The sequence below is a fragment of the Gracilinanus agilis genome, chromosome 2 (assembly GCF_016433145.1).
Source record: "Gracilinanus agilis isolate LMUSP501 chromosome 2, AgileGrace, whole genome shotgun sequence".
NCBI lineage: Eukaryota > Metazoa > Chordata > Mammalia > Didelphimorphia > Didelphidae > Gracilinanus > Gracilinanus agilis.
In genome coordinates, this window is record NC_058131.1 from 40,022,546 (window position 1) to 40,047,119 (window position 24,574).

General features: G+C 40.4%; 1 protein-coding gene across 1 annotated transcript in view; it reads right to left on the minus strand.

Annotated features, from left to right (window-relative positions):
• The window catches only part of CNGB1 (cyclic nucleotide gated channel subunit beta 1), a 51,999-nt gene that overhangs the window by 18,814 nt on the left and 8,611 nt on the right, over positions 1–24,574 (minus strand). Inside the window, exons 3-10 of the mRNA XM_044659354.1 lie at positions 14,316–14,423; positions 13,977–14,134; positions 12,183–12,341; positions 9,112–9,320; positions 7,269–7,319; positions 6,168–6,254; positions 5,642–5,706; positions 5,105–5,227 (exon numbers count right to left, since the gene is read on the minus strand). Of these exons, the coding sequence (XP_044515289.1) occupies positions 5,105–5,227; positions 5,642–5,706; positions 6,168–6,254; positions 7,269–7,319; positions 9,112–9,320; positions 12,183–12,341; positions 13,977–14,134; positions 14,316–14,423 (960 nt within the window). The remainder of the gene's footprint in view (positions 1–5,104; positions 5,228–5,641; positions 5,707–6,167; positions 6,255–7,268; positions 7,320–9,111; positions 9,321–12,182; positions 12,342–13,976; positions 14,135–14,315; positions 14,424–24,574) is intronic.

Below are 24,574 nucleotides of genomic sequence, written 5' to 3' on the forward strand. Positions count from 1 at the left end.
AAGAAAGAAAGAAAGAAAGAAAGAAAGAAAGAAAAGAAAGAAAGAAAGAAAGAAAGAAAGAAAGAAAGAAAGAAAGAAAGAAAGAAAGAAAGAAAGAAAGAAAGAAAGAAAGAAAGAAAGAAAGAGGGAGGGAGAGAGGGAGGGAGGGAGGAAGGAAGGAAGGAAGGAAGATAATTATTTTTTAAAATGTAAACAAGTTCATGGATCCTAAGTTAACAATAATAATTAGCATTTACATAGTGTTTTAAAGTTTGCAAAGTACTTTATAAATAACTCTGGGAGGAAGGTATTATGATTATGCCTATTTTATAGCTGAAGAAACTGAGGCAAGCAGAGGTTAAGTGATGTCCTCTGGATCATACAGCTAGTATGTGTCTGAGGTTGGATTTGAAGTCAGGTCTTCCTCACTCCAGGTTTAACGCTCTATCCACAGGGGCTAAGTTGATCCCTATGGGATCAACTAGGTGGCTCAGTGGTTAAAGAGCCAGGGTAGGAGATGGGAGGTGCTAGGTTTAAATCTGGTCTCAGACACATGATAGCTGTGTGACCCTGGGCAAGTCACTTAATCCCCATTGCCTAGCCCTTAGTGCTCTTCTGCCTTGGAACCAATACACAATATTGATTCTAAGACAAAAGGTGAGAGAGAGAGAGAGAGAGAGAGAGAGAGAGAGAGAGAGAGAGATCATTGAGGACAATCAGTCAAAAACCACTTATTGACAACTTATTGTGTGCCAGGCACTGAGCACTATCCAACTTACCCACTTTACAGATGATCCCCAAAGAAATGAAATGGATTTCCCAAGGTCACACAGGTAGGAAGTGGCAGAAAAAGGAACCCAAACCCAAGAAGCCATTTTTCCACCACATTGTGTCTCTCTAGATTCCAGATCAGGAGTTCTTAACTTTATTTATTTCCTGGACCCCTTTGGCAGTGAAGCCTATGAACCCATTCTCAGAATAACGTTTTTAAAAATTGAAGTAAATCACAAATTTTAGTTTCATGTTAACGAAAATAGAAATGTAGATTATTTTTTTCTTTCCCATCCAAGTTCCTTGTCTATACTGTCATTTATTAGTAGACCCCTCCCATGATCACCGAGTTAAGAACCCCAATTCTAGATCACTCTCCCAGAAAAGTTAGGTTTGTTTGATCATAGTAGGTGCTATTAAAAATGTGTTTAGTTTAGTTAAATGGAATTGAAATGATAAGCCAGGAACTCAATGCTTCTCTAGTTGGTAGAAAAATTGCTAACCACCAGAGGGAGCTGGTTCAGCCAGAATCAGAAGAAGTATCCGGTTCCTCTAGCTTCCTATGCTCATCTCTGCCTCCCATGGAGAAGAATGTTTGCTTCCTTTAATATTCAGCTTAAATCCCATCTTCTGCAAAAGGTCTTTCCCAATCTCCCTCCACCTCTAATATGACCTTCCCTTCACACTATATATTTTACTTGTCCATAGTTTGCATGACATTTCCCCCATTGTTCTGTGAGTTCCTTGAGGACCGGGATTATTTCTTTGCCTTCCTTTGTATCTGTGGTCCAGCACACAGTAGATGCTTAATAAATGTTGGTTGACTGAGTGCAAATTTGGAGAATGCCAGAAAATTCTAGAGGAGCTCTAAGAGTTGTAGGAACATAGATTTAGAGTCAGAAGGGACTTTGGGAACCACACAATCCCAATGCCCAAGCTACATGTGGCACAATAAATAAGAGTACTGAACTTAAAGTCAGGAAGACCTGAGTTCAAATCCAATCTTAAGATACTAGCTGTGTGATCTTGGGAAAGTCATTTAACCTTGGTTTGCTTCAACTTCCTCAACTATAAAATGAGAATAATAACAAGACATAGTTTTCAGGGTGGTTGTAAGGATCAAATGTGATCACATTTTGTAAAGTACTTAACACAGTGTCTGGCACATAGTAGGCACTTAGTAAATGTTGGTTTCCTTCCTTCATTTTACAGATGAGAAACTGAGGCCAAGAGACCCCAAGTGACTTGTCTAAGGTCACAAAGTAAGTATCTAAGGCTGGATTTGAATTCAGGGAGAAGTAGAGCCTGGAGAAGATGTGGTTTTCCTGATGTGGGACAGGGTTGGAAATTTTTGCCTTGGAAGGAAACATCAGCTCCCAAATTTAAAAAGTTCAGCCTGTTTTTCAACTTTCATGGAAAGAAAAACAAAAGGGATAAACAAAGGAACATAATTTCATCATCCGGCATTTGTGTCAATTTTACATCAAAATTCAAATTAGAGTTGAACAGATTTGGGGGGGGGGATGGCTCAAAGAGGAGGGACCTGGACACATCTGGCCAGTCCTATGAGGAGGAAAAGAGACCCAGAAAGCAGCCCATTCCACTTAGGAACATCTCTAAGTGTTCAGAAGTTTTTTCCTACATCAAACCCAACAGGCTCAGTGACCTTCTGCGGGACCTTGGACAGAGTACATTGTTTATAAACAATAATGGACCACGAAGAGCAAGGAATATTCTAGCCAAATTTTACAAGAAGCAAAACTAAGACCCCCAAAGAGTGTGATTGGCATAAGGTCACAGCTGGTGATTGATTGATGCTTCTGGGACTTGAGTCTCACTCTTCTAAATCCAAATACTCTCCTGGTGCCTCTTACTATTTATTCATGTGATTTTGGACTTAATTTCTGTGTGCCTCAGTTTCTCCATATGTACAAAATTTCATTACTACCTTTGAATACTACTCAAACTTTAAATGTTTGCTTGGATAACTTATCATTTCTGTATCAAAAAATGTGATCATTTTGAAAGAATGCATATTCCCCAGTGTTGCGTAATGATTTTGCTAGAACTGTATACCAGAGAAAAAGTAGGATCCCTCTCAAATTTTTATGTCTTTTACAAGGAGACATAAGCACATTGGTAAGAAAAATGTGGACATCAATTACACTACCCCTCTTGGGGCACCCAGCATTACTCATGAGCACAGAGATCATCTAAGAGTGAAGATGGGTTGGATTGGATTTGTACCGATTAGTCTCCTACTTTAGTCATCGACAAGTTATTGACTCCTCCAGACCAAGCATAGAATCACAAATCTCAGAGCTGGGAAGGCCCCCAAGAGATTCCAATCAAGGTAACTAGCCCCCACCCTGACTGCCAGCCTATTTGTGTTCTTTGTCTAAAAGGGCCACTAGAAGTAAGCATGCTGATGAATTGGCATGGTGGGCAAAGGACCTGGTTTCAAATACTGGTTCTTCCATTTATTACCTGGGTAACCTCCAGCAAAGAACCTCATGAAGTTTCCACATCTACAAAAAGAGAGGGCTGGTCTAGATGACCTAACAGGTCTTGACTAATTCAAAATCTTGGGAACAAAATGAAGCAGATATAGATAAATTTGTGTAATTCTAATAGTTATGTATATTTCTCTGGCATGCTAATATTTCCCTATGACAGCCCTATAAAGGAAGGGAGGAAACAAACATTTATTAAATGCCTACTATATACCAGGCACTTTGTAATTATTATCTTATTTGGATCTCACAATAACCCTGAGAGATAGATCCAATGATTATCCTCATTTTACAGATGAGGAAACTGAGGAAAGAAAAGGTTAAGGGACTTGTCCAGGGTCACATAATAAATAACTGAAGCTGGATTTAAATTTGGGTTTTCTTGACTCCACATTAAGCACTCCATCCCTTACACATCTAGATGCTGTAGAAATATAGTTAGGGATGGTTTGGTTTTCTAGGGTTAGTTGAAAGAAGGGAATTTTGAGATAAGCCCTGGGAAAGGATTCTGGGTAAAAAATGAATTGTGGGAGTCTACAACTGAAAAATAACTCAACTTCACTTCCTTCTTGGATTTTATCTGAGCTGGTTGTGGGTTTTCTCTCTCTGCCTACAATTTCAAGATGAAGGAGGGGTTTTGCTCTAAGGGATTCTCCCTGGAAGGTCAGGATTTCATGGAGAAATCTTCGGCATTCAGATAAAGGATTTACTTGGAGAAAACCAATTTCAGTGAGTCCAGTATGCATCTGCCAGGGGTCCATCTGCCAGAATTCCTATTGGTTAAGGTAATTCAAAGCTTTTCATCTATAACTTTGGTTACTTAGTACAGCAGTCAAACCTGGGGGCTTTCCCTTTCTTTCTTTATTAATTACTGGTGGGAAGATTAGTTTGTCAGATAGCTTGTTTTAGATAGCATAGGTTACTATAGCTAGGGCCCAGAGAAGAAACAGAAGGCTTCCCTTAAGCAGGGAACGTAGGAGTTGGGTGGAGGTAGTGTGAAGAATGTTAGAGTCATAGCTATCCAGTTACCCTTGTTCCTTTTGTTAAAATAAACTTTGTTTCCATAATTAATTTTCCTAGATGGGTTGTGACATCTGACATCCCTCTAGGATACTTCCACATGCTTTTGAGGTAGATGGGTAACAGATACTCTTAATTATTTTGTTATTGTTGTTCAGTTGTTTTTCAGTCATGTCTCACTCTTCATGACCCCATCTGGGGTTTTCTTGGCAAAGATACTGAAGTGATTTGCCATTTCCTTCTCCAGCTCATTTTACAGATGAAGAAACTAAGGCAAAAAGAGTTAAGTAACTTGGCAAGAGTCACACAACTAGGGGGCAGCTGGGTAGCTCAGTAGATTGAGAACCAGGCCTAGAGAAAGGAGGTCCTAGGTTCAAATCTGGCCTCAGACACTTCCCAGCTGTGTGACCCTGGGCAAGTCACTTGACCCCCATTGCCCACCCTTACCACTCTTCCACCTAGAAGCCAATACACAGAAGTTAAGGGTTTTAAAAAAAAATAGTCACACAGCTAGTAAGTGTCAGAGGTCAGATTTAAACTTAGGACTTCCTGACTCCATCCTCGGCATTCCATCTACCTGGCTGCCCAACTCTATTTTACAGATGAGGAAACTGAGTCTCAGTGAGCATAAGCGACTTGTTCACAATCACATAGGTAGTAAGTCTCAAGGCAGAGATTTGAACTCAGACCTGTTGACTTTAAATCCTGTGTGCCTTATATCGTGGTGTTTCAGATCTGAATACTTGTCTCAGTTGTATTTTGCATGCTATAAAGAAACACTTACACCTAACCCAAAAGAGAGAAGATGGATAATTGCTTACCTGTTTCCCACTCCATCATAAACCCAGTGAGTGGACCCAATTCCTTGGTAGTCTGATGCCCAGTAATACAGACATGAATTCAAATGTAAACTATAGAGCAAATAGGCTGTGGTTCTTATGACTCTGTAAAAGGAAGGAAAGAATAGCTTTACGAGGACTGAGAGAAGAGGGACTTACCTTCTTCCCATAATGAAAGAGTCAACCATGAGAAAATCTCAAATTGGATTTAAAATGAAGGCATGGGGCAAGTTCTCTGAGGCCAGTGGGTCTGTTTCCCCTTTGAGATGAATACCCAGGGGCAACAATAAGAGAAATGGAAATTCTCAGCTCAGTGTACTGTGTACCAAACATCTTGGAAAATGACCTATTGGGGTAAAAAAAATGACAGCTTTCCTTCCTAGGGGGTGGATCTAGACTTGCCAGCTGTGTTTGCAAAGAGGAACTATTTGGGCAGGGAAAGCTTTCAACCCATTCCCTCTGCAAACTTCCACCCTTGGGAGTTCCCATCACCAGCAATCTCTAGCCACCGCATCTCACCTGTAAACATATGCCTTGCTGAGAATGGATTCAAGCCGGTTATTAAACTCGAAGAAAGCCATGTACTGTAAATGAAAAATGAGAACACATCAGAAACTTCCATGAGGAACTTGGTACTAACCCATCCATTAGCTCCTTTCAAGGAGGTTTAGCTCAAATACTACCAAAGGTCAGATTTCGAATTCAGGTTTTCCTGACTCCAGGACAAGCGCTCTATCCACTGAGTCATCTGTTTCTGCTCATCAAAACAGCCGAAAAATTCATAACAGGACTGAGCCAACCAATTATCTGTATACACTGACCTCTTTAAAAAGATAAATGTCAACCTTTTACTTCCCATCTTGCCCTGAAGACACAGCTTCCCTTTCTTTTTCATTGGTTGTAACTATAAAATGAGCCACAGAAAGAATGTTCTATCCCACCGGAGATGATATTATCTAAATGTTGATGAAGGGCTCAGAGCCCTGGATACATTTTGTAAAGCCTTTTGGATGAAAGATGCCAACTAAGTATGCCAGGGACTTACCTTTAAGCAACGTGGCAGCCGTAAGAGGGAATTCACACCAACTTTCAAATAGAGTAAATCAAGGGGCAGGAGACAAATCATATCCATCTAAAATACAAAATTTTAAACCAAAATAAAAAATAAGGGGAAAGTCACATACTAGAGATACCCATGAGCCTCTGATGCACATGCATTAGAAATATGCCAGGTCAAGGCATTAGAAGCAAAGTGGATGCCCTTCAGTTGGGGAATAGAAAAACAAATTGTGGTACATGAATGTAATGGAATAACACTGTGCTGTAAGAAATGACCTAAGTGATGGATTCAAAGAAGAATGAAAAGATCATAAGAACTGATGCAGAGTGAAGTAAGCAAAGCTGATAAAATAATATACAAAAATGGCAGCAATGTACATTGGAAGAATATTATACCAAAAAACTAAAAAATAACAAAATTATCACGATCACACATAAATTGAATGAAGAAATAAGAAGACATCCCTAATTTACCACTTCCAGGAGGAGAGATATCTACAAGACTACACATTTTCAGAATTTCTCAATGTATTAATCAGTTGTGCTGATTTTTTTTCTCTTTTCTTTTTTGTCTTTAAAAAACATTTTTTAAATAGGATGATACTGAGAGGGAAAAGAGGGAAGGATACTATGGATAATTATGAGAATGTAAAAAACAGAAGACATAAATAAAAGCTTATTTAAAAAAAAAGAAATACTCACTTCAGCAGCTCATAAAAAATTAGAAATTCTATAGGAACTAGAGAATGGTCCTGGCTTCAAACCTGGCCAAATCATGTAACTTCTGTCTGCCTTAGTTTACTCAACTGTAATAGTGAGATCATAATAGCACCTACTTAATCAAATGAGATATTTGTAAAGTGCTTAGAATAGTGTCTATCACATAGCAGTCACTTAAATATTTGTTTCTTTCCCTCTTCTTCTTCATATCCCCTTCAGTGCCTAGCCCAGGGCATTGAATGTTGTACACAGTTCATACATATTTGTTGAACAAGTGAATGAATGACCCACTTAAGCTCAACCAGGGGACCCATTTAAATCTGTCTAGGAAACCATGCATTGTAAAGCTTATGTATAAAATATATACCTTAAAACGCTGAGACTTTAGGTAGTTGTTCCGCATTTCCTTTTTGTCTGTCTAAAAGAGAATGGAAAACATGATCATCACAATCCAAGCACTGGAGCAGGAAAGAGCCAGGCTCTATCCAAGGCAAAACTTCATATCCAGATACTATAAAAATAGGTATTGTCTATATGGTCCAGTTGAGGACACACCAAAGAGATTCCAGACACCTGGATTCTCCTTTTAGCTCCATCACTGGAAGGATTAGGCAAATTTGGGCATGCACGTCCCTTCCCTTCCCAGGACCTCAATTTCCTCATCTGTAAAAGATGGGGCAGAGAAAGCCCACTAATTGCTAAAGTGCTTCCTTTCTTTTTACTCCTTTGCAATCTGGCTGCCAGATTCTCACCCAAATGAAATTCCTCTCTCCAAGGTGACCAGACATTTCTTAGTCACCAAATCTGGTGATCCTTTCTCAGTCCTCACCCTTTTTGACCTTTCTACAGTATTTTACATCATCAAATACTCTTTGCCTCCTGAATACTCTCTATTCTCTGGACTTCTGCTAATTTGACTTGACAAGACTTTTCTAACACTGTTCTCTCTTGGGTCTCCTCTTGCCTGTTTGGCCACTCTTTCTCAGTATCCTTTAATGGATGATCATTGATGTCTTATTCTCTCATTTTTGGCTCTAGACTCTGTCCTGATCTTTTTCTCTTCTTTCTTTTAAACCTCTCTTAGGGATCTCATTTACTCCCAAGGATTCAAACATAATTTCTATGCAGGCAACCCTCAGGTTTATACATCCAACTTTAGTCTTTTTCCTAAATTCTAGTCCTACATCACCATATGACTATTAGACATGTCGCATTTGATAGCCCATTGGCAAATCTTTTAGACTGTGAGCTCCCTGAGGGCAGGGATTATCATTTGTCTTTCTTTGTATTCTTAGCCCTTAGTATGGTGCCTGGTACAGAGTAGACACTTAATAAATATTTATTGACTGACTGATCTCAGACTTAGAACACATAAATACAATTCACTAGTATCTCCCCCAAAACATATTAATCTTAAATTCCCTGTTTTTGTCCAGGGCACCACCATCCTACCCGTCACCCAAATTTACATACTCAGTCATCCTAAACTTCAATATGCCTCAGTCCCTATAATCAAACAGGTGCCAATTCTTGTTATCTCTCCCTCTACAACATCTGTGCATCCATTCCCTTTTTTCTCTTTACGTGGTCATTACCCTAGTGACCTATGACCTTCTCTCCTCATCTTTCATCCAGGCTATTAAAATAACCTTCTAACTTGTCTTTGTGACTCAAGTATCTACCATCTTTAATCCATACGACCATATAGCTTCAGAACTGATATTCCTAAAACACATGTCTGATCATATAATACTCCTGCTCCAAAAACTCCCCATGGTTCCCTAAAATCAAATGCAAATTTCCCTAATGGGCATTCACAATCTGGTTCTAGCCTACCTTTCCAGGATTATTATACATTACCTCCTTCATACACTCTAGATTCCAAATGGTCAATTGACTGTTTTAAGAGTAACCAATCTCCCATTTCCATGCCTTTGTACAGGATGTCCCACTCCCACCATAGCTAGAATATACTCCTCATTTCTGATTCTCAGAATCTCTAGTTCTCTTCAAATCTCAACTGGGCCCTATTCAGAGAAAGAAACGGAGCCCAGAAAATCCCACAGTTAGGGCTAAAACTGAGGCCAGTGCCTTGACTTCCAGATCTTTGTGCCAAGCACAATTGAAAGTAAATCGACAGTGTTAGCCACCACAGAGAATGAGCTAGTTCCATTATGGTGGGTATAACTCCTGCTTGCTGGACAACTTACAATAATATCGCCTCCTTTGACAAACTGCAGGCGCATTTGAAACACGGTGATATCTAAGAAGTAGATGAAGTCACACAGATAGTCCATCATTAGCCAGAGATGGATATTGTCGGGAGTCTCATATGGAAAAGCCCATCGGACTGGAATCAGCCAGCAATTCCAATTCCAGGCCAGGACCACGAAGAAAAGCCAAAGGATATACATCAGATCTAAGAGGAAGAGAGAGAGGTGGTGGTCAGAGACACATAAGCTTAGGAGCCTTTGGGGAAATTTTTTTTTTTCAGATTCGGCATAGAAATATGGCAGCCATAAGGCAACAAAGGGATACATTGGTTGAAAGCATAAGAAGGAGGAGGAAGAGGGGAAAGAAGAGAAGAAGAAGCTTGTTTTCAGCAGTGATTCAGTCTGATGCAGCACGACAGGGGAAGGGATGACACTCCCTCCCTGAATGGGGAGAGACCATGGATATCATCCAACTCTGATGGCCAATAAAATAGGCAATTGTGGATGTGAGTGGTATCCAGCAATACCCAGTTATCTGTAACAGAAGATGAGGGACTTATGCACCAAAGGAAAAGAGGATGGGTAATAAAAAATCAGTGGTGTTTGTCTTCTCTCAGTGTCTATGAAGCAGGGATCCATCCAAAGACTTAAGGTAGGGAAGTCACTGAAGCTGCTCAGTGGTAGGAGATAGAAGGACCATATAGTTTAAGAGGTTTGATGGAATGTGACACAAATAGAAGGGATGGGTGAGATGACAATTGGAATGGAAAGACTGAGAATAAGCTAAGCCCCTATTCAGATAAATTAGCAATTCATTAAGAGGGGGAAATTAGAAAACAATTACAAAAATCATATATGGTACAATGAAAGATAGTAACTTGGAAAGTCCCCTAAATGAGAAAGAATTCTGTGGACTCCTAAAAATAATGGAAAGCCATCTAGAAATTCCAGGGTGGTTCAGAATAAAACTGAAAGAATTAATAAAAATAATGGGATGGCAATTAGAGCTCTCAAAAAGAAATAAAAATGGCAAACAAGAGAGTAGATTATTTGGAACATATAGCAGAGAAGGTTTCTCCAAAAGAAGCCCTAAAAAAGATACTGGCTGATCTGGTAACCTTCAAAAGTATAGAAGAGAAGAAAATTTGCCTGAACAGAATCAAAAGAGAGCATTAAAAGAACACATGCAAAGATAATTTAAGGATCCTGGATCTCCCAGAAAAAAAAATGTGATGAATTCAAAAGTACACCATATTTCAAGAAATAACTTATAGATTATAGACAGAGAAGAATCCCAAATTTATCTCACAAAGGAACATAATAGTCAAATGTCAGATTTTCAGTCAAACAACAAAGATTTCAGGCAGCCAAGAGGAAGTCTTCCACCTACCAAGGAAAATCAATTTAAATAATTCAGAACTATTCCTTATCTATGAGGAATCAATCAAGACACTGAAAAGCCAATCAAGACAAAATCAAGCCATTCTGAAAAGCAAATGAGACCCATAAAATCTGAACCTAATAATATCAGTTTAAAAAGATAGATTTTCAGCAGAATAGCAGAATTTGAGTCATTGCTTCAGAAAAAGAAACAAAAAGTGAGCAGGGTTTTTGCTCAGCCCTTGGCACAGTACCTGGCCAATAGTAGATCCTGAATAAATGTTTATTGACTGACTGATATCAAATTTTCAAATAGGAGAAACATATGAAAGGTAAATAATTATAATCAATAAGAAAATTTAGCAACGGAATTAATATCTTCCTTTATGGAGGCAAGACAAAGCTATCGCTGGCTAAAGACTAACTAAAGTCCATAGATAGAGGACATCTAGGGTCAAGAGAACCTGAGAGAGATGAGTTTGGGTTTTTTTTTAATATGTCAGAGAAGAAAAAGTGAATTAATACTCTGTTGACTAAAATCCATTAATATGGGATAGAGGAAGAGGGAAATACAGAGAAAAATCTCAGAGGGGAGAAGAGGAAAGAGAAGGTATAGAATAAACCAGAAATTCAAAGCTATTATACTTTCTTAAATCTTTCACCCTATCAGAAAGCTATTTAGGGGTAAAAAAAAAAAAAAAAGGTCCCAGTGGAAGCATGTAGGACTGGGGTTTCTAATTGGAAGACTATGAATATGTTTTTTAAAAATACTTTGGCAACTGTATTTTATCTAAATTGATTTCATTTGTAATCCCATGTATTTTATTTTATGCATTTAAAAATCTTATTCTGAGAAGAGGTCCCTAGGCTTTACCACACTGCCAAAGGGACACCATAAGACATCTCAGACGCCAAAGGTTAAAAAACTCTACAGGGAGAAAAGTGGGAGTTAGATTTCACTTGAGCAGAAGGAATGTTCAGGGGGATGGATGTCAAGGCACATTCCTATTGAATGCAGGGATAGGAGGGAGCTGAGAAGGGTTGGGAAGGCCGTGAGTTAATGTTTCCAGAAGTAAAATTACTTTGAAAAGTGGATAGGTTATAAGAACTGTTTCCATGATTTTCATTCATAGAAGGAACTATCAGGTGAGGACCCTTCTATGAAAGTAGGCTGGCACCTTCTCTGTGATTCAGACTTCTCAGAATCTCACGACCAATATAAATGAAACACAAGTTTTTCTCATTTGATATTGACTCTCTAACCATTATGGCACACTCCCTCTCTTCTTCTTTGAAAAACAAAAGCTGCAATATATATCTAAGGCAAGGATTCTTAACTATTTTTGGATTGTGGACTCTGGGCAGTCTGATGAAACTCATGAACCTTTTCTCCAAATAAGGCTTTTAAATGTCAATAAAATACACAGGATTACAAAGAAAATCAGTTGTGAAATACACTTATCCAAGGTTCACTAGTGCCAGATTAAGAACCCTTGATCAAAGGCATTATCCTTAACCCATCTTTATAGTTCACAAATACTCGCTCATGGATCATCTCCCATCCAGCACATCTTCCTGCCTCTTCCCATCACCCCCTGGCATATCTTCCCTCCTCAGACCTCCCCTTCATCCATTCCCTGTCATCTCTATATATTAGCATCAGAAGGATCTTTCCACTCAGGACTTACTGGTGAGGGGGTCAATGCTTTGGGGGAACCGGTACAATTTCAACGGGCGGCGTTTGAACTTGCAACACAGCATCTCACAGTAATGTTCTTCCTCTTTAGCTGTTTCAGCCTCCGCTGCTTTGGGATCTGGTGTTGGTTCTGGGGCTTTCTTGGCAGGGGCTATGGAAGAAAATGGGAGAAACTCTTCCATCCACCTCAACTGAATCATTTATCTCAATTCATTCAGACCCATACATCTAGCAATACACATCCCTCCAGCCCCCTTCCCCTGGCCTTTAATCCTGCTAAGATCCAAAGAGAAAAGGGGTACAGGGATGTTTACTCCAAAGATCAGTGTGATGTAAACTGAAGGCGTTTCTAATCAATTAACTGAGAAATTGCTCCTTATCCTCTAACAGCCACAGCCAGAGGAAAGCATATTGCAAACATGGAGTAAAGTGGTCATTGTGGACTCCCTGCATGCCAAGCAACCACCAGAGCTTTCTCCTGGGGCAGATTATGCTGCTCCCTCCTCAGAGAGTTTGGGAAGCAGCCCAGACTTGCTAGGTAAGAGGTCAGAGGCTCTCCTCTGGAGCCATTCAGAACCAAGAGTGTCTAGAAGAACTGAACATCCCAGCTGGGCACCTGCTTATGTCCATCCTGGGTACCACTTGTTCAAAGAGACCTTAGCTCTTTCCTGAGAGATTCTGGAGGCTTTTGGAGAGGCAGCCCCCAGGGAGTGGGAAGAGTTCTGGACCAAGATCGGAGTTCTGGACCTGACCCATAGGACCTCAAAGAAGTCCCCTTATCTCTCTGAACCTGTTATCCTCATCTATAAAATGAAGAGCGTAATGTTTTGCACCATCCCAGCCCAGACCTAGCATCACGAGAAAAAATGTTATATAAGCATGAGTTATAGTTAGAAAGGCAATGTGGTGTAGTGGAAAGAGCTCTGGCCTTGGGAGTTAGGACAGGGTAAAGAGCAAATCCTCTCTGAAACTCAGTTTCCCATCTGTAAAAAGAAGAAACTTCATCATTGTCTACAGAAACTCATATTCTTGACAATCAATTCAACTTTGGAATTTGCACCTCCTCAGCAGTTTGGAGAGGGCAGAGGATGGACATGAACACTTCCACCAAGACACTTCACTTAAGGAAGGGGGCCTTGGATCAGACAACTCATAATTTCCTACTTGGTTGGTTGTAGGACTTCTCTCATGCCCCTGCCTCACTCAAGTTCTCTGTCTCTGTCTCTCTCTGTCTCTCTGTCTGTCTGTCTCTCTCTGTCTCTCTCTATCTCTATCTCTCTCTTTCTCTCTCTCTCTCTGTCTCTATCTGTCTCTATCTGTCTCTCTGTCTCTCTCTCTCTGTCTCTCTCTGTCTCTATCTGTCTCCCTCTCTGTCTGTCTGTCTCTCTCTTTCCCCCGTCTGTCTGTCTGTCTGTCCCGTCTCTCTCTCGTGTGTTGATATTCCCATTCGATTGTGAGCTCCTTGAGGGCAGGGGCTGTCTTTTGCCTCTTTTTATATCCCAGCACTTAGCACAATACCTGGCACAAGACAGACTGACTAAAATAAGGGACTTGTACTAGCTGGTCTCTTCTAGTTCAGCCATACTACAATTCTATCACTTCTTGGTGTACACACACACACACACACACACACACACACACACGCACGCACGCACACACACACACACACACACACACACACACACACACACACACACTGTAAAGGTATTTTATTCTCCCCCATTTGACAACTGTGCCTAAGATGCCTCCCTCTTGCCTCCTCATCCCCCATGTCCCCCCTGCTCACATGGTTTGGGGCTTTCCTCATCTGAGGTGACATCAGGATCGATGAGTTTCTCTTTCACTTTTTCTGTGCGTTCCTTGAAGAGTTTCACCAGTTCCTGGAGCCGGTCATTGATGATGGCGCTATTCTGGCTAGCTGTGGACTCAGCGCGGTCAGCAGCACTGAGGGGAAACCAAAATTTACTTAACATCTTTACTAAAAAAGATGATGATGATGATGATGATGATGATGATGATGATGATGATAATAATAATAATAATAATAATAATAATAATAATAATAAAAGTCACCGAAAGGTGGACCTAGCTTTGGTTAGTCACTCTAGGGAAGTTTTCAACTCACTCTTGTCCCTGAGGACTGGATGGACCCGACCAGGCCACCACGGGTGACTGTGCCGGAGACAGGGCCTTGAGCTCTTCCACCTCATCATCCTGGGAGGGCAGCTTCTTCCTAGACAGAAATGCAAAGCCTTTTCAGCCATAGGCAGAGGGTCCTGCGGATGTGGCATCTAGCCAAGATCCACAAATGAGAAATACACAAGCCAGAGTCATTTGTAAATTGTGTCATTAGGGACAGCCTTCCAGGCAGCCGGTGGAGCCTCTTATTCCCCAAAGTGGATGCCAAGTGCATGAAGCTTTTAAAGGGAACCATTCTTCTTTTGCCATGTTGATCTATTCACAAACTGGCATGTATTCAATGCATGTAACCTTCTATATTGAGGGAAACGACCCTCGGAAGAAGGAGCTGGCCATCCCTGCCACCACCGAGAACCTTAGAATAACAGCACCCCCCAGGTAACCATCCCCCTAAGAAAATCCAGATTTGGGGACTTCTCAATTCCAAATTAATTAATAGGCAAAAGAATACAAACTAAGTGAAAACTATAACTGCAGATTTCTCACCAATGAGAAACATATTCCACCTAAAGAAGATCTGAACAATTTCCCTGATTAGACGGATGAGAAGAGACGCTTGGGGAGTTGTGACCAAACAACAATTTTTGCGGGTACTACAACCTCCATCCTCTCAGAAGCCACAACTAGCAAAGACCCAGAAAAGCAGTTCTCAACGACCAAAGTCCTGAGTGCTCTCAACATCAGGAACCTCCGTGATTTTATCCATGGAAATGATGCTAGAGAAGCACTGCCATTTGCTGCCCTGCCCCAAGGTCCAGCGAGTTGACCATTCCATTTGACTTATGGCTGAAACTGTTCTCTCCTCCCCTCTCCATCCTTCTCTTTCCTCTCCATCCTTCTCTTTCCTCTCTTCCTTTCCTCACTTTTATATGTCTCCCCTATTAGAATACGAGCTCTTTGAGAACAGAAATGGCCTTTCCTCCTTCTCTATTTCTATCACCAGTACTTAGCAAAGAGCTTGGTACATAGTAAGAGTTGAATAAATGTGTTTTCACTCATTAATTCTCAAATATTTGAAGACGGCTATTTGTCTCCTAAATGTCATCTATCTGCCTCAGAGAGAGGCTGCTCTGCTCAAGGCTAGACATCTCATTTCCTTCATCTATTCTTCATGTGTCTTGACTGAGTCAGCTCCATTTGAACGGCCTCCTGGTTATTTCTCTTAAAATGTGGTGCCAAGAAATGAATATTGAACTTCAGATTTTAGACCTCTTCCTCTATTTGAAGCAGTGATGGGAACATTGGGCACAAGGCTGATGGATGCACATTGAAAATCACAGCTGTGGCTGTGCTTGTAGAGGTGCTACTCTACAAGGAATCTTGAATCCAAGGGTGAAGGTTCAGATAGAAAGGACTTGGATTCGAGCTTAATCAGGATCTGCTCAAAGCTTGGGTAATTGGGGAATTCTGAGGACAGAGATCACTAAGCCTGCTGAAAGAATAGTGGCAGAAAAGGGACAAATTGCCTCTGTACCCCCAAAGAGATCAAAGAAGGAGGGAGGGGATCATTTATACAAAAGAGATTTATAGCAGCTCTTATTGTAGTGGTTAAAACTGGGAACTAAGTTCAGTTGGTGAGTGGCCGAATAAATTAGGATGTAAGAATTGATGGAATACTATTATGCTTTAAGAATAATGAAAAGGGTAGGGACAGCAAGGTGGCTCAGTGAATAGAGAGCCAGGCTTGGAGATGGGAGGACTTAGATTCAAATTTGACCTCAGACACGTCCTAGCTGGGTGAACCTGGACAAGTCACTTAACTTCAATTGCTGCCTAGCCCTTAATGCTCTTCTGCCTTGGAGACGATACTTAGTATCATTCTAAGGCAGAAGGCAAGGGTTTGTTTTTTTTTTAAAGAAATAATGAAAAGGGTGAGCTCATAAAAATCTGAGAGACTTGTATAAACTAAAGTAGAGTGAGATGGGCAGAATAAAAAAAATTATCCACAATAACAAAAATATTGTAAAGGCATAAGAAATCTTATCAACACAATGACCCACCATGATTCTGGAGGACTAAGGATCTATAGCACCTGCCTCTTGACAAAGAGGGAAATATGGCAAAATGAGGCATAAAATTTTGGGGCGTGGTCAATGTGGGAATTTGCTTTAATTGTGCATATATGTGGTGAAGGTTTTGTTTTTCTTTTTCTAAACTGAGGAAAGATTAGGAAGGAGAGAAAAAGATGTTTGGTGATTGAAAAATAAAAATTAAAAAAACTTTTAAAAATGAAACAAAATGGTTAATAATCAATTTTGATTTTTTAAAATTATCCAACTGAAAGGGTAGAAACAGAAAAGTGGCACCACCATCTTTCCAGTCACATTAGCCCCCACCAACAGAGCCATCGACTTTGATTTCCTCTCTCCCCATCACTCTCCATCTTCAATTAAATCTTCTCAATTATACTTCCTTAATGTTTCTTCTATCCTTTCCACTCCTACTGACGTCACCCCAGTCTGGCTGTCATCTTATGCTTGGACTATAACAATAGCTTCCCAGATGGAAAAAGAACCAGGTTAAAAGTCTAGAAATCTGGTTTCTTGTACCAATATTAACACTAATTAGTTGTGTGACCATAGGCAAGTCATCAATTCCCTTTTATTGATCCATTTTTCTTCTCTATAAGAGTTGGATTAGATCATAGATTAAGTGTTATAAGGGTGGCTCAGTGGATTGAGAGCCAGGTCCAGAGGTGGGAGGTCCTGGATTCAAATCTGACCTCAGACACTTCCTAGCTGTGTGACCTTGGGCAAGTCACTTCACTCCCATTGCCTAACCACTGCCACTCTTCTGCCTTGGAACCAATACACAGTATTGATTCTAAGATGGAAGATAGGGTTTTTTTTTTAAAAGATGGATATAAGGAAGCTTAGAGGTCACCTAGTCTAATTCCTTCATTTTGCAGATGAGTAAAATGAGGCTCAGAAAGTTTAAATGCTTTGCTCGAAATACAAGTAATAAGTGAAAGAGCTGAGATGTGAACTGAGCTGCTCTAACACACGAGATCTAACATTTTCCCCCAGTGTACCATAATCTCTAAGGTTTTTCCCCCTCAGAACAGGCAGAATCTAATTCTATGAATCATCTGGGTGGAAGTTACAAAGAAGTAAATATAGGTTTAATGTCTACAAAAACTTCCTACTAATTAGAGCAATCCAAAAGTGGAATGAGCAGCCTCGGGAAATTGTGGTTTCTGCTTTATTACAGGTCTTCAGGCAAAGGTTGTGTGGTAGGAGAATTCTTCTGGGTATATGAGTTGTTCCATGGCTGGGTCAGATAGAAAGCTCCATAAATCATTTCAGCAAACTTGAAAGAATCTGGCTGAGAACTGGGCTTTCCAGTGCTTCCTTTTCTTCCTCAGGCTCTCTGCCCTTACAGGATGTCCTTGGCTTCCTCTGGAAGGCTTCCTACTCTCGATTTCCGTTCTGGAATCGTACATGTAAGCTACTGAAGGAAATCACCTTGTTTCGATGTACTGGCATCTGTAGCGCTGACTGACCCAAGCCAGGAAATTCGATGTTGAGTTACTTTACAGTTGTATCTAGAAGCCCTCTCATAAGGGGAAGGGGACAGAAACACAATAGATGGAAGTCATCGGGGGAGTACCATCCGTACCCCTGGATTTCCTGGCTTTTTCCTGAGGTGTCCCAACCTCGGAGGTAAACCAGAAAATTTCAATGAGAACCGAAGTTACAAATGGGGGACCTGCCTGACTTTAATCAATTAGATTAAATGGAATTTCCGTTATAGGGGAAGGGGGGGGGTTGAAATAAAAGGCCTGGAAGTTAAAAAATAATCAAGGTTCTAGCCAGCAGTTGTTAAGCATTTTACCCTAAATGGGCAGAGTCAGTCCAGCAAATTCCTTAGACACTGGATCTCATGAATTAGAGTTTCCAGGGGTTCAGGCTATAAACTTGCTAACTCTCGCCCACTGGGGGAAAAATGTCTTGTAAGACACCTCCAGCCCCCCAGGAAAGAACCAGATTGCTTCCTGGGGAAAGCCTTGGAGTAACAATATTGCCTCTGATGCTGATTTCTCTCCACAGGACTTTTTTCTAGCACACCAGAGAAATCTCTTCATCCTGAAAGCTCCCTCCATCCCTGGACTCTTTCTCAACCAGGAAATCCCATTCTACTCCTGTGGCCTCTCCCTCTGATTGGCTTGCTCCCCCAGACCCACCTTTTTTAAGGAAGAAATCCAAACCAACCAAGGCTTCTTTCATCCTTGGGCTACCTTTATGACACATCTCCATGTGACTTCCTCTACCTTGCTCTGACTTGATGCCTCCCCTGACACCTTTTCAACTTCCCTTCTGGTGCTGTCTTCCCCTGTCAGTACGTAAGCTCCTTGAGGGCAGGAACTGTATTTTTTTTTCCTATTTGTATTTGTATTCTCAGTTCTTGGCTTAAAATAGTTAACAAATTCTCCTAGTTGTTCACTCATGACCGACTCTCCACGACCCTGTAAGACCAAATGATCCGGGATGTTTTCTTGGCAAAGAAATTGGAGTGGTTTACCATTTCCTTTTCCAATAGATTAAGGCAGACAGAGATTAAGTGACTTGTTCATGGTCACCCAAATAGTGTCTGAAGCCATATTTAAGCTCAGGTCTTCCTGTGACTTCAGGGCCCAACACTCTATCCACTGAACCATCTAGCTGCCCTAAAGACTTGTTGACTCTCCTAAAACATTTGGGACCTCAATTCCAGAGTTCTACAATATCATTGAAGAGCGATGTGACTCACACACACACCACAAGCACCTTGCATGGCTTAAAGCAGCAGGGACAATGGTCAAAGAGGAAGCCAATGAACCCAGATGAGTCACTTTGGAGATGGGCTCTAGCAGTGGCCAATCTGTTAGCTGGTTCTGTTCATTCATTCATTCTACAAGAAAGGTCTTCTAGAATCAGGACATGCAAAGCCATATGGAGCAATAATGCATCACCAATATCATCATCTTCATCTCCATACCTTGTATTTACAGAGCTTTTCTCTGACCAGCTTTTCTCATTTGATCCTCATAGTAATTCTGGGAAGTAGTTAATTCAATTCAATTCAACCCAACAAGCATTTATGCAATGTTTTCTGTATGCCAGACACTGTGCTAAGAATACAAAGACAAAAAGTACACAGTCCCTGGCTTCAAGGAGCTTACACTCTACTAGAATGGAAATATTATTATTTCCATTTTACTCATGAGGAAACTGAAGCCAAAAGCTTAAGTAACTTGCCCAAGGTCATAGAGAGAGTAAGGAGAAGTTTCAGAATCCAAGTCTAGGGCTCTTTCCCATTCTGCCATAATCATTTGCAATGCCCACTTAAATCCTCTGATACACTACTGCTCTTAATCTTTTTTGTATGGAATGGACCCTTTGGAAGCCCACAAATCCTTTCTTAGAATAATGTTGTTAGTAATTGAGGAAAATACACTAACTTTCCATTAGAGACCAGTGAAAATATAAAGATGTAGTTGTTTTCCCATCCAAGTTCATGGCCCTGTGAAATCTAGCTCCAGTGCCCTTAGATGGTCATGGAGCCTAGTTTAAGAGCCTCTACTCTGAATGTTTAGGACGGATTCATTTGGGGAGAAACAAACAAAACCATTTATTAAAGACATTAGGAGAGGAAAAGAGTTATTTCTTGGGCTCTGATGAGCATGAGGAAAGCAAAGCAAAATGGGGACAAAGAAGGCAGTCTCTGAACATTTAACTCCATTTCCATCTAGATAACATTAATCATTATTAGAATTCTAATGTAATATAACAAAAGCATTAAATCAATTAAATGAATGATCACACAAGACAGAAAAAAGAGCTGTCAGGGACCAACTTTTTTCTGATTACTACTATTGATAAAATTACTACTAATAAAATAGCAGCATTATATTCTGCCCAAGTATCTCCCACACCATTTTTTTAACCCTTACTTTCTGTCTTAGTAAAATCTGAGACAGAAGGGTAAGGGCTAAGCAAATGGGGTTAAGTGACTTGCCCAGAGTCACATGCATAGGAAGTGTCTGAGGTCAGATTTGAATCCAGGACCTCCCAACTCCAGACTTGGTGCTCTTTTTTCATTGTGCTAACTTCCATATTGTTGAAGAAGCTTGGGGGTCCCACATCTCTACCTGCCTTTCTGGAAGCATGACATTTCTCGATTGAAAAATACTCCCATCTGTCCTACAAGTGATCTGCTCTCAGACATCGTTAAGGATCTCAGCTATGATTCAATGCTCCTGCTATGTAATGAGATACACATTGCCTTTGATGGCTCCCAGGGTACATCTTCAGCAGCCCCATAAGGACTTAGGAACTTGGGGGGATGGGGAAGAAGGAAAGGAGAGGAACCATTAGTGGGTATTGAATCCCACACTTTTTTATGGAAATCATCTGGCTAGGAATGTCTGCGAAATGAAAAGCTATCCCTGGGACCATACAAGCCACAAAGCAGCTGGGAGCATCATTACCTAATACATTTCCCTCTGGACCCTCCTAAACCATCCAGAGAAGCACGTCATCTTTCCTTGACCACAACCAAACAACAGCAAATTGCCAGAATGACCTACTAATCTTGATGATAGGACCAGCGGGAGGAGGAAAAAGCAGACCAGATTCGCGATGGATGAGCTGCCTGAGACCTTCCAGGGAATCGGGTCCACTCTCTCATTTCGCCCAGGAAGGAACCAAGAGCCAGAAAGAGGAAATAATTTGCCCAGAGTTCTTTCAATAATTCCCATCCAGGTCTCCTGACTCACAATCCAGTGTTCTTTCCATTATAACTGTACTTCCTCTCATAACAACAATAATAATGACAATAATAACAACTCATATTTCTATAACATTTTTCTCAGGACAATCCCTAGAGGTAAGCAAAGCAAGCATCATTACAGACGTAACCCACGTTTTTGATGGTCATTTTACTCAATCATTTCATTAATTCAATTAATATATTCTAAATAAATGCTACCATGATGTTGTGAAATATTGTAACATTGATAAATGATAACAAACTGCCCCTATTGCCTAAGATGATATTTTGGGGGAATCCGTTCCTGGTTAGGGTCCCATATGCCAATATCTCTGTTCTACAAACTGAAAATTGAGGTTCGTAGTTATTAATCAATCAACAAACATTTAATAAGCATCTACCATGTGCTAGACTCTGTGCTAAGTACGAGGGATACAAAAAGAGACAGAAGACATCACCTGCCCTCAAAAAGCTTCCAATCTAATAGAAGGTGCTTAATTTTTGAGTCTTTGTTGAGTGAATGATTGGATTTCCATGATGGTGGGATTTTTGTGGCTACCTAAGAGTGTTTCTAGAGTTTATCAAAGTCGACCATTTGGCTCACGATCAACAGGCTGAGACAGATTGGCATTTAGAACAAAAAAACTCAAAGGGTTTGGTTTTTTTTCTTGACTTTCCTGATCTTGAGCCAGGGGGTTTTGCCCAGTGATGAGAGAGCTCTTGGCTCTGTTAATCACTTCCTTTAAGGATCACAAAAGCCCTGAGTACAAAAGTAAGATAACACAAAAAGAAATTGCATTTGCACTCCCTAAGAACAAAGGCTATATTTTAAGAGAAGAAATGAAGAACTGCACGATGGTCATTCTTTGCTATCGGAAAGAACAATAAGTATATTTGCGACTCAGACCTATATTGAGAAGGTTAATCATTTATAAATGAGATCTCACTTAATGAGATCTATAAATATGCCTTGGTGAAAGCTTGCCAGCACATGAAAGCATTGGCTGAGCCAGGATATTTGATGTGGAATATGTGTAAGATATAATTAGGGGAAGTCAAACCCATTATCATCGATTCATGAGTACAAGCAAGTCTGAATGTAAAAAAGCATCTTCCTTAAAGCAAGCGAGTAATATTACTCTTCGGTCCTGAGCTATGACATGTCTGAAAATGAAGAGATCAAAAATATTGGCATCCCAAACAGGAAACTTACATCTCCAGGCAGATGATTCCCAATTCATATCTATATAATCTTTTGATTATATAATTTATTTCCCCTCAACTCATCATCTCCTGAATGCCAGGCTCTGGGGGTGAATGTTTGTTGACCATCTCCACCATCTTGGACTTGACAGTTGTCCAAAATAGAACTTATTGTTGTCTCCCTTCCCCTCCTCTAGATTTCCTTATTTCTGTTAAAACACCATCAGATGACCAAACATACAGATTTACAATCTAAGTCATCTCTGATCTTCATTGCTTTCTTCCTACTTTCTCTCTTAGAATCAGTACCATATTACCATATTTCCATTCCAAGGCTATAGAGCAGTAAGAGCTACTCAACTGGGGTTAAGTGACTTGCCCAGGGTGACACAAACCTCTGTTTAATTTTGATAATTTATAATCTGAATCTAATTTAAATCAGAGGTGTTTGGCCTTTTCTGTGGTGTTGACCCCTACAGCAGTCTGAGGAAGCCTATGAATACCTTCTCAGAATGATGGTTATCAATTAAAACATTTAGGGTTACAAAAAAATCAATTATATTGAATAGTTACCAAAATAATGGAAAAAAAAACAACTCATAGACTCCAGGTTAAGAACCACTACTCTAAAGGGAGTTGGAAATTCCCTCATCCTTCCAAAATAACATATATATTTCCTGTTTGTTCCACAGAGGCTGCATATCACGCAAAAGAAGCTCAATTCAGTCAGTCCTCTCTACTGGGCTGTTTGTTTTTGTTTTCTTAATCAAAGATCATTCAAACCTCTTAGTCTGGAAGCTCTTCTTTCTTCACTCCTACTACTGACCTCCCTGCTTTTTCAGGATGGGTGGTATCCAAGTCCAAGTTCCAACTCAAAATCCCACCTTCTGGGATAGAACCTTAATTTCTTTTAATTCCAATGTCTTCCCTTTGTTAATTATTTCCTATTTATCGTGTACATAGTTTGCTTTGTATATATTTGTTTGCATGTTGTTTCTTCTATTAGATTGTAAGTTCCTTGAGGGCAGGGACTTGTCTTTTGCTTCTTTTTGTCACCCCAGAGCTTAGCACAGTGCCTGCTGCATAGTAGGCACTTAATAAATGTTTATTGATTGAAATTTTTAGAGCTGAAAAGGCCCCTAGGATATAGAGTAACTAAAAGGGCCTTTAAAACACAAATTGTCAGAGTTAGAAGGATCCCTAGAACATAGGATGTCAGGGCTGAGAAGGACCTTAGAACAAAGATTATCAGAACTGAAAATGTCCTTAGAACACAAAATGGCAGAGTTGGAAAGGTTCTTAGAACACAAAATGTTAAGTATTTTCCAGCTTACATATACTTGGAACTTAGGATTTAGTTTATAGACACTAAGATCATAGAATATCTGGACTGGAAGGGTCCTTAGAACACAAAACAGGAGACAGCTGGGTAGCTCAGTGGATTGAGAGTCAGACCTAGAGACGGGAGGTCCTGGGTTCAAATCCAGCCTCATACACTTCCCAGCTGTGTGACCCTGGGCAAGTCACTTGACCCCCATTGCCCACCCTTACCACTCATCCACCAAGGAGCCAATACACAGAAGTTAAGGGTTAAAAAAAAAAAAAAAAACACAAAACATCAAAGCTTTCCAGCTTATAAATACTAAGAGCTTAGTTTCTAGGTACTTAGACCAAAGATTGTCAGAGTTGGGAGGATCCTTAGGATGAAGAATATCTGTCTTGCCCAAAGACAGCATATAAGAAGCAGATTTGGAGCTGGAGAAGCCAGACCTCCTGATACTCAGACCTCGGCTCTTTTCACGGTCTCAACCTCCTCTTTCTTCCACCAACAGTGGGAAAGAGGAAGAGGGAGGGTACACGACCATATTTGTTCTGTCAGGAAGCTCTGAAACCATTCTGCTGCCTTTCAGTAACCAAAGAATGCTGAAACACCCAGTTTCCTTCTTTTGTTCTCTAATAGAAAAGATACAGACCCCATCCTACACATTCAGTTTTCTTTCTCCATTTAAGCTCCATCTTTAACCTCACTTGTCTTGAAGATCCTAAGCTCCTCAAAGCCAGGGAAATAAGTCTTTTTGTCTTTGAATTTCACCCACTGTCAGAGTTAGGAAGGAAGAGAGGGAGGGAGGGAGGGAGGAAGGGAGGAAGGAAGGAAGGAAGGAAGGAAGGAAGGAAGGAAGGAAGGAAGGAAGGAAGGAAGGAAGGAAGGAAGGAAGGAAGGAAGGAAGGAAG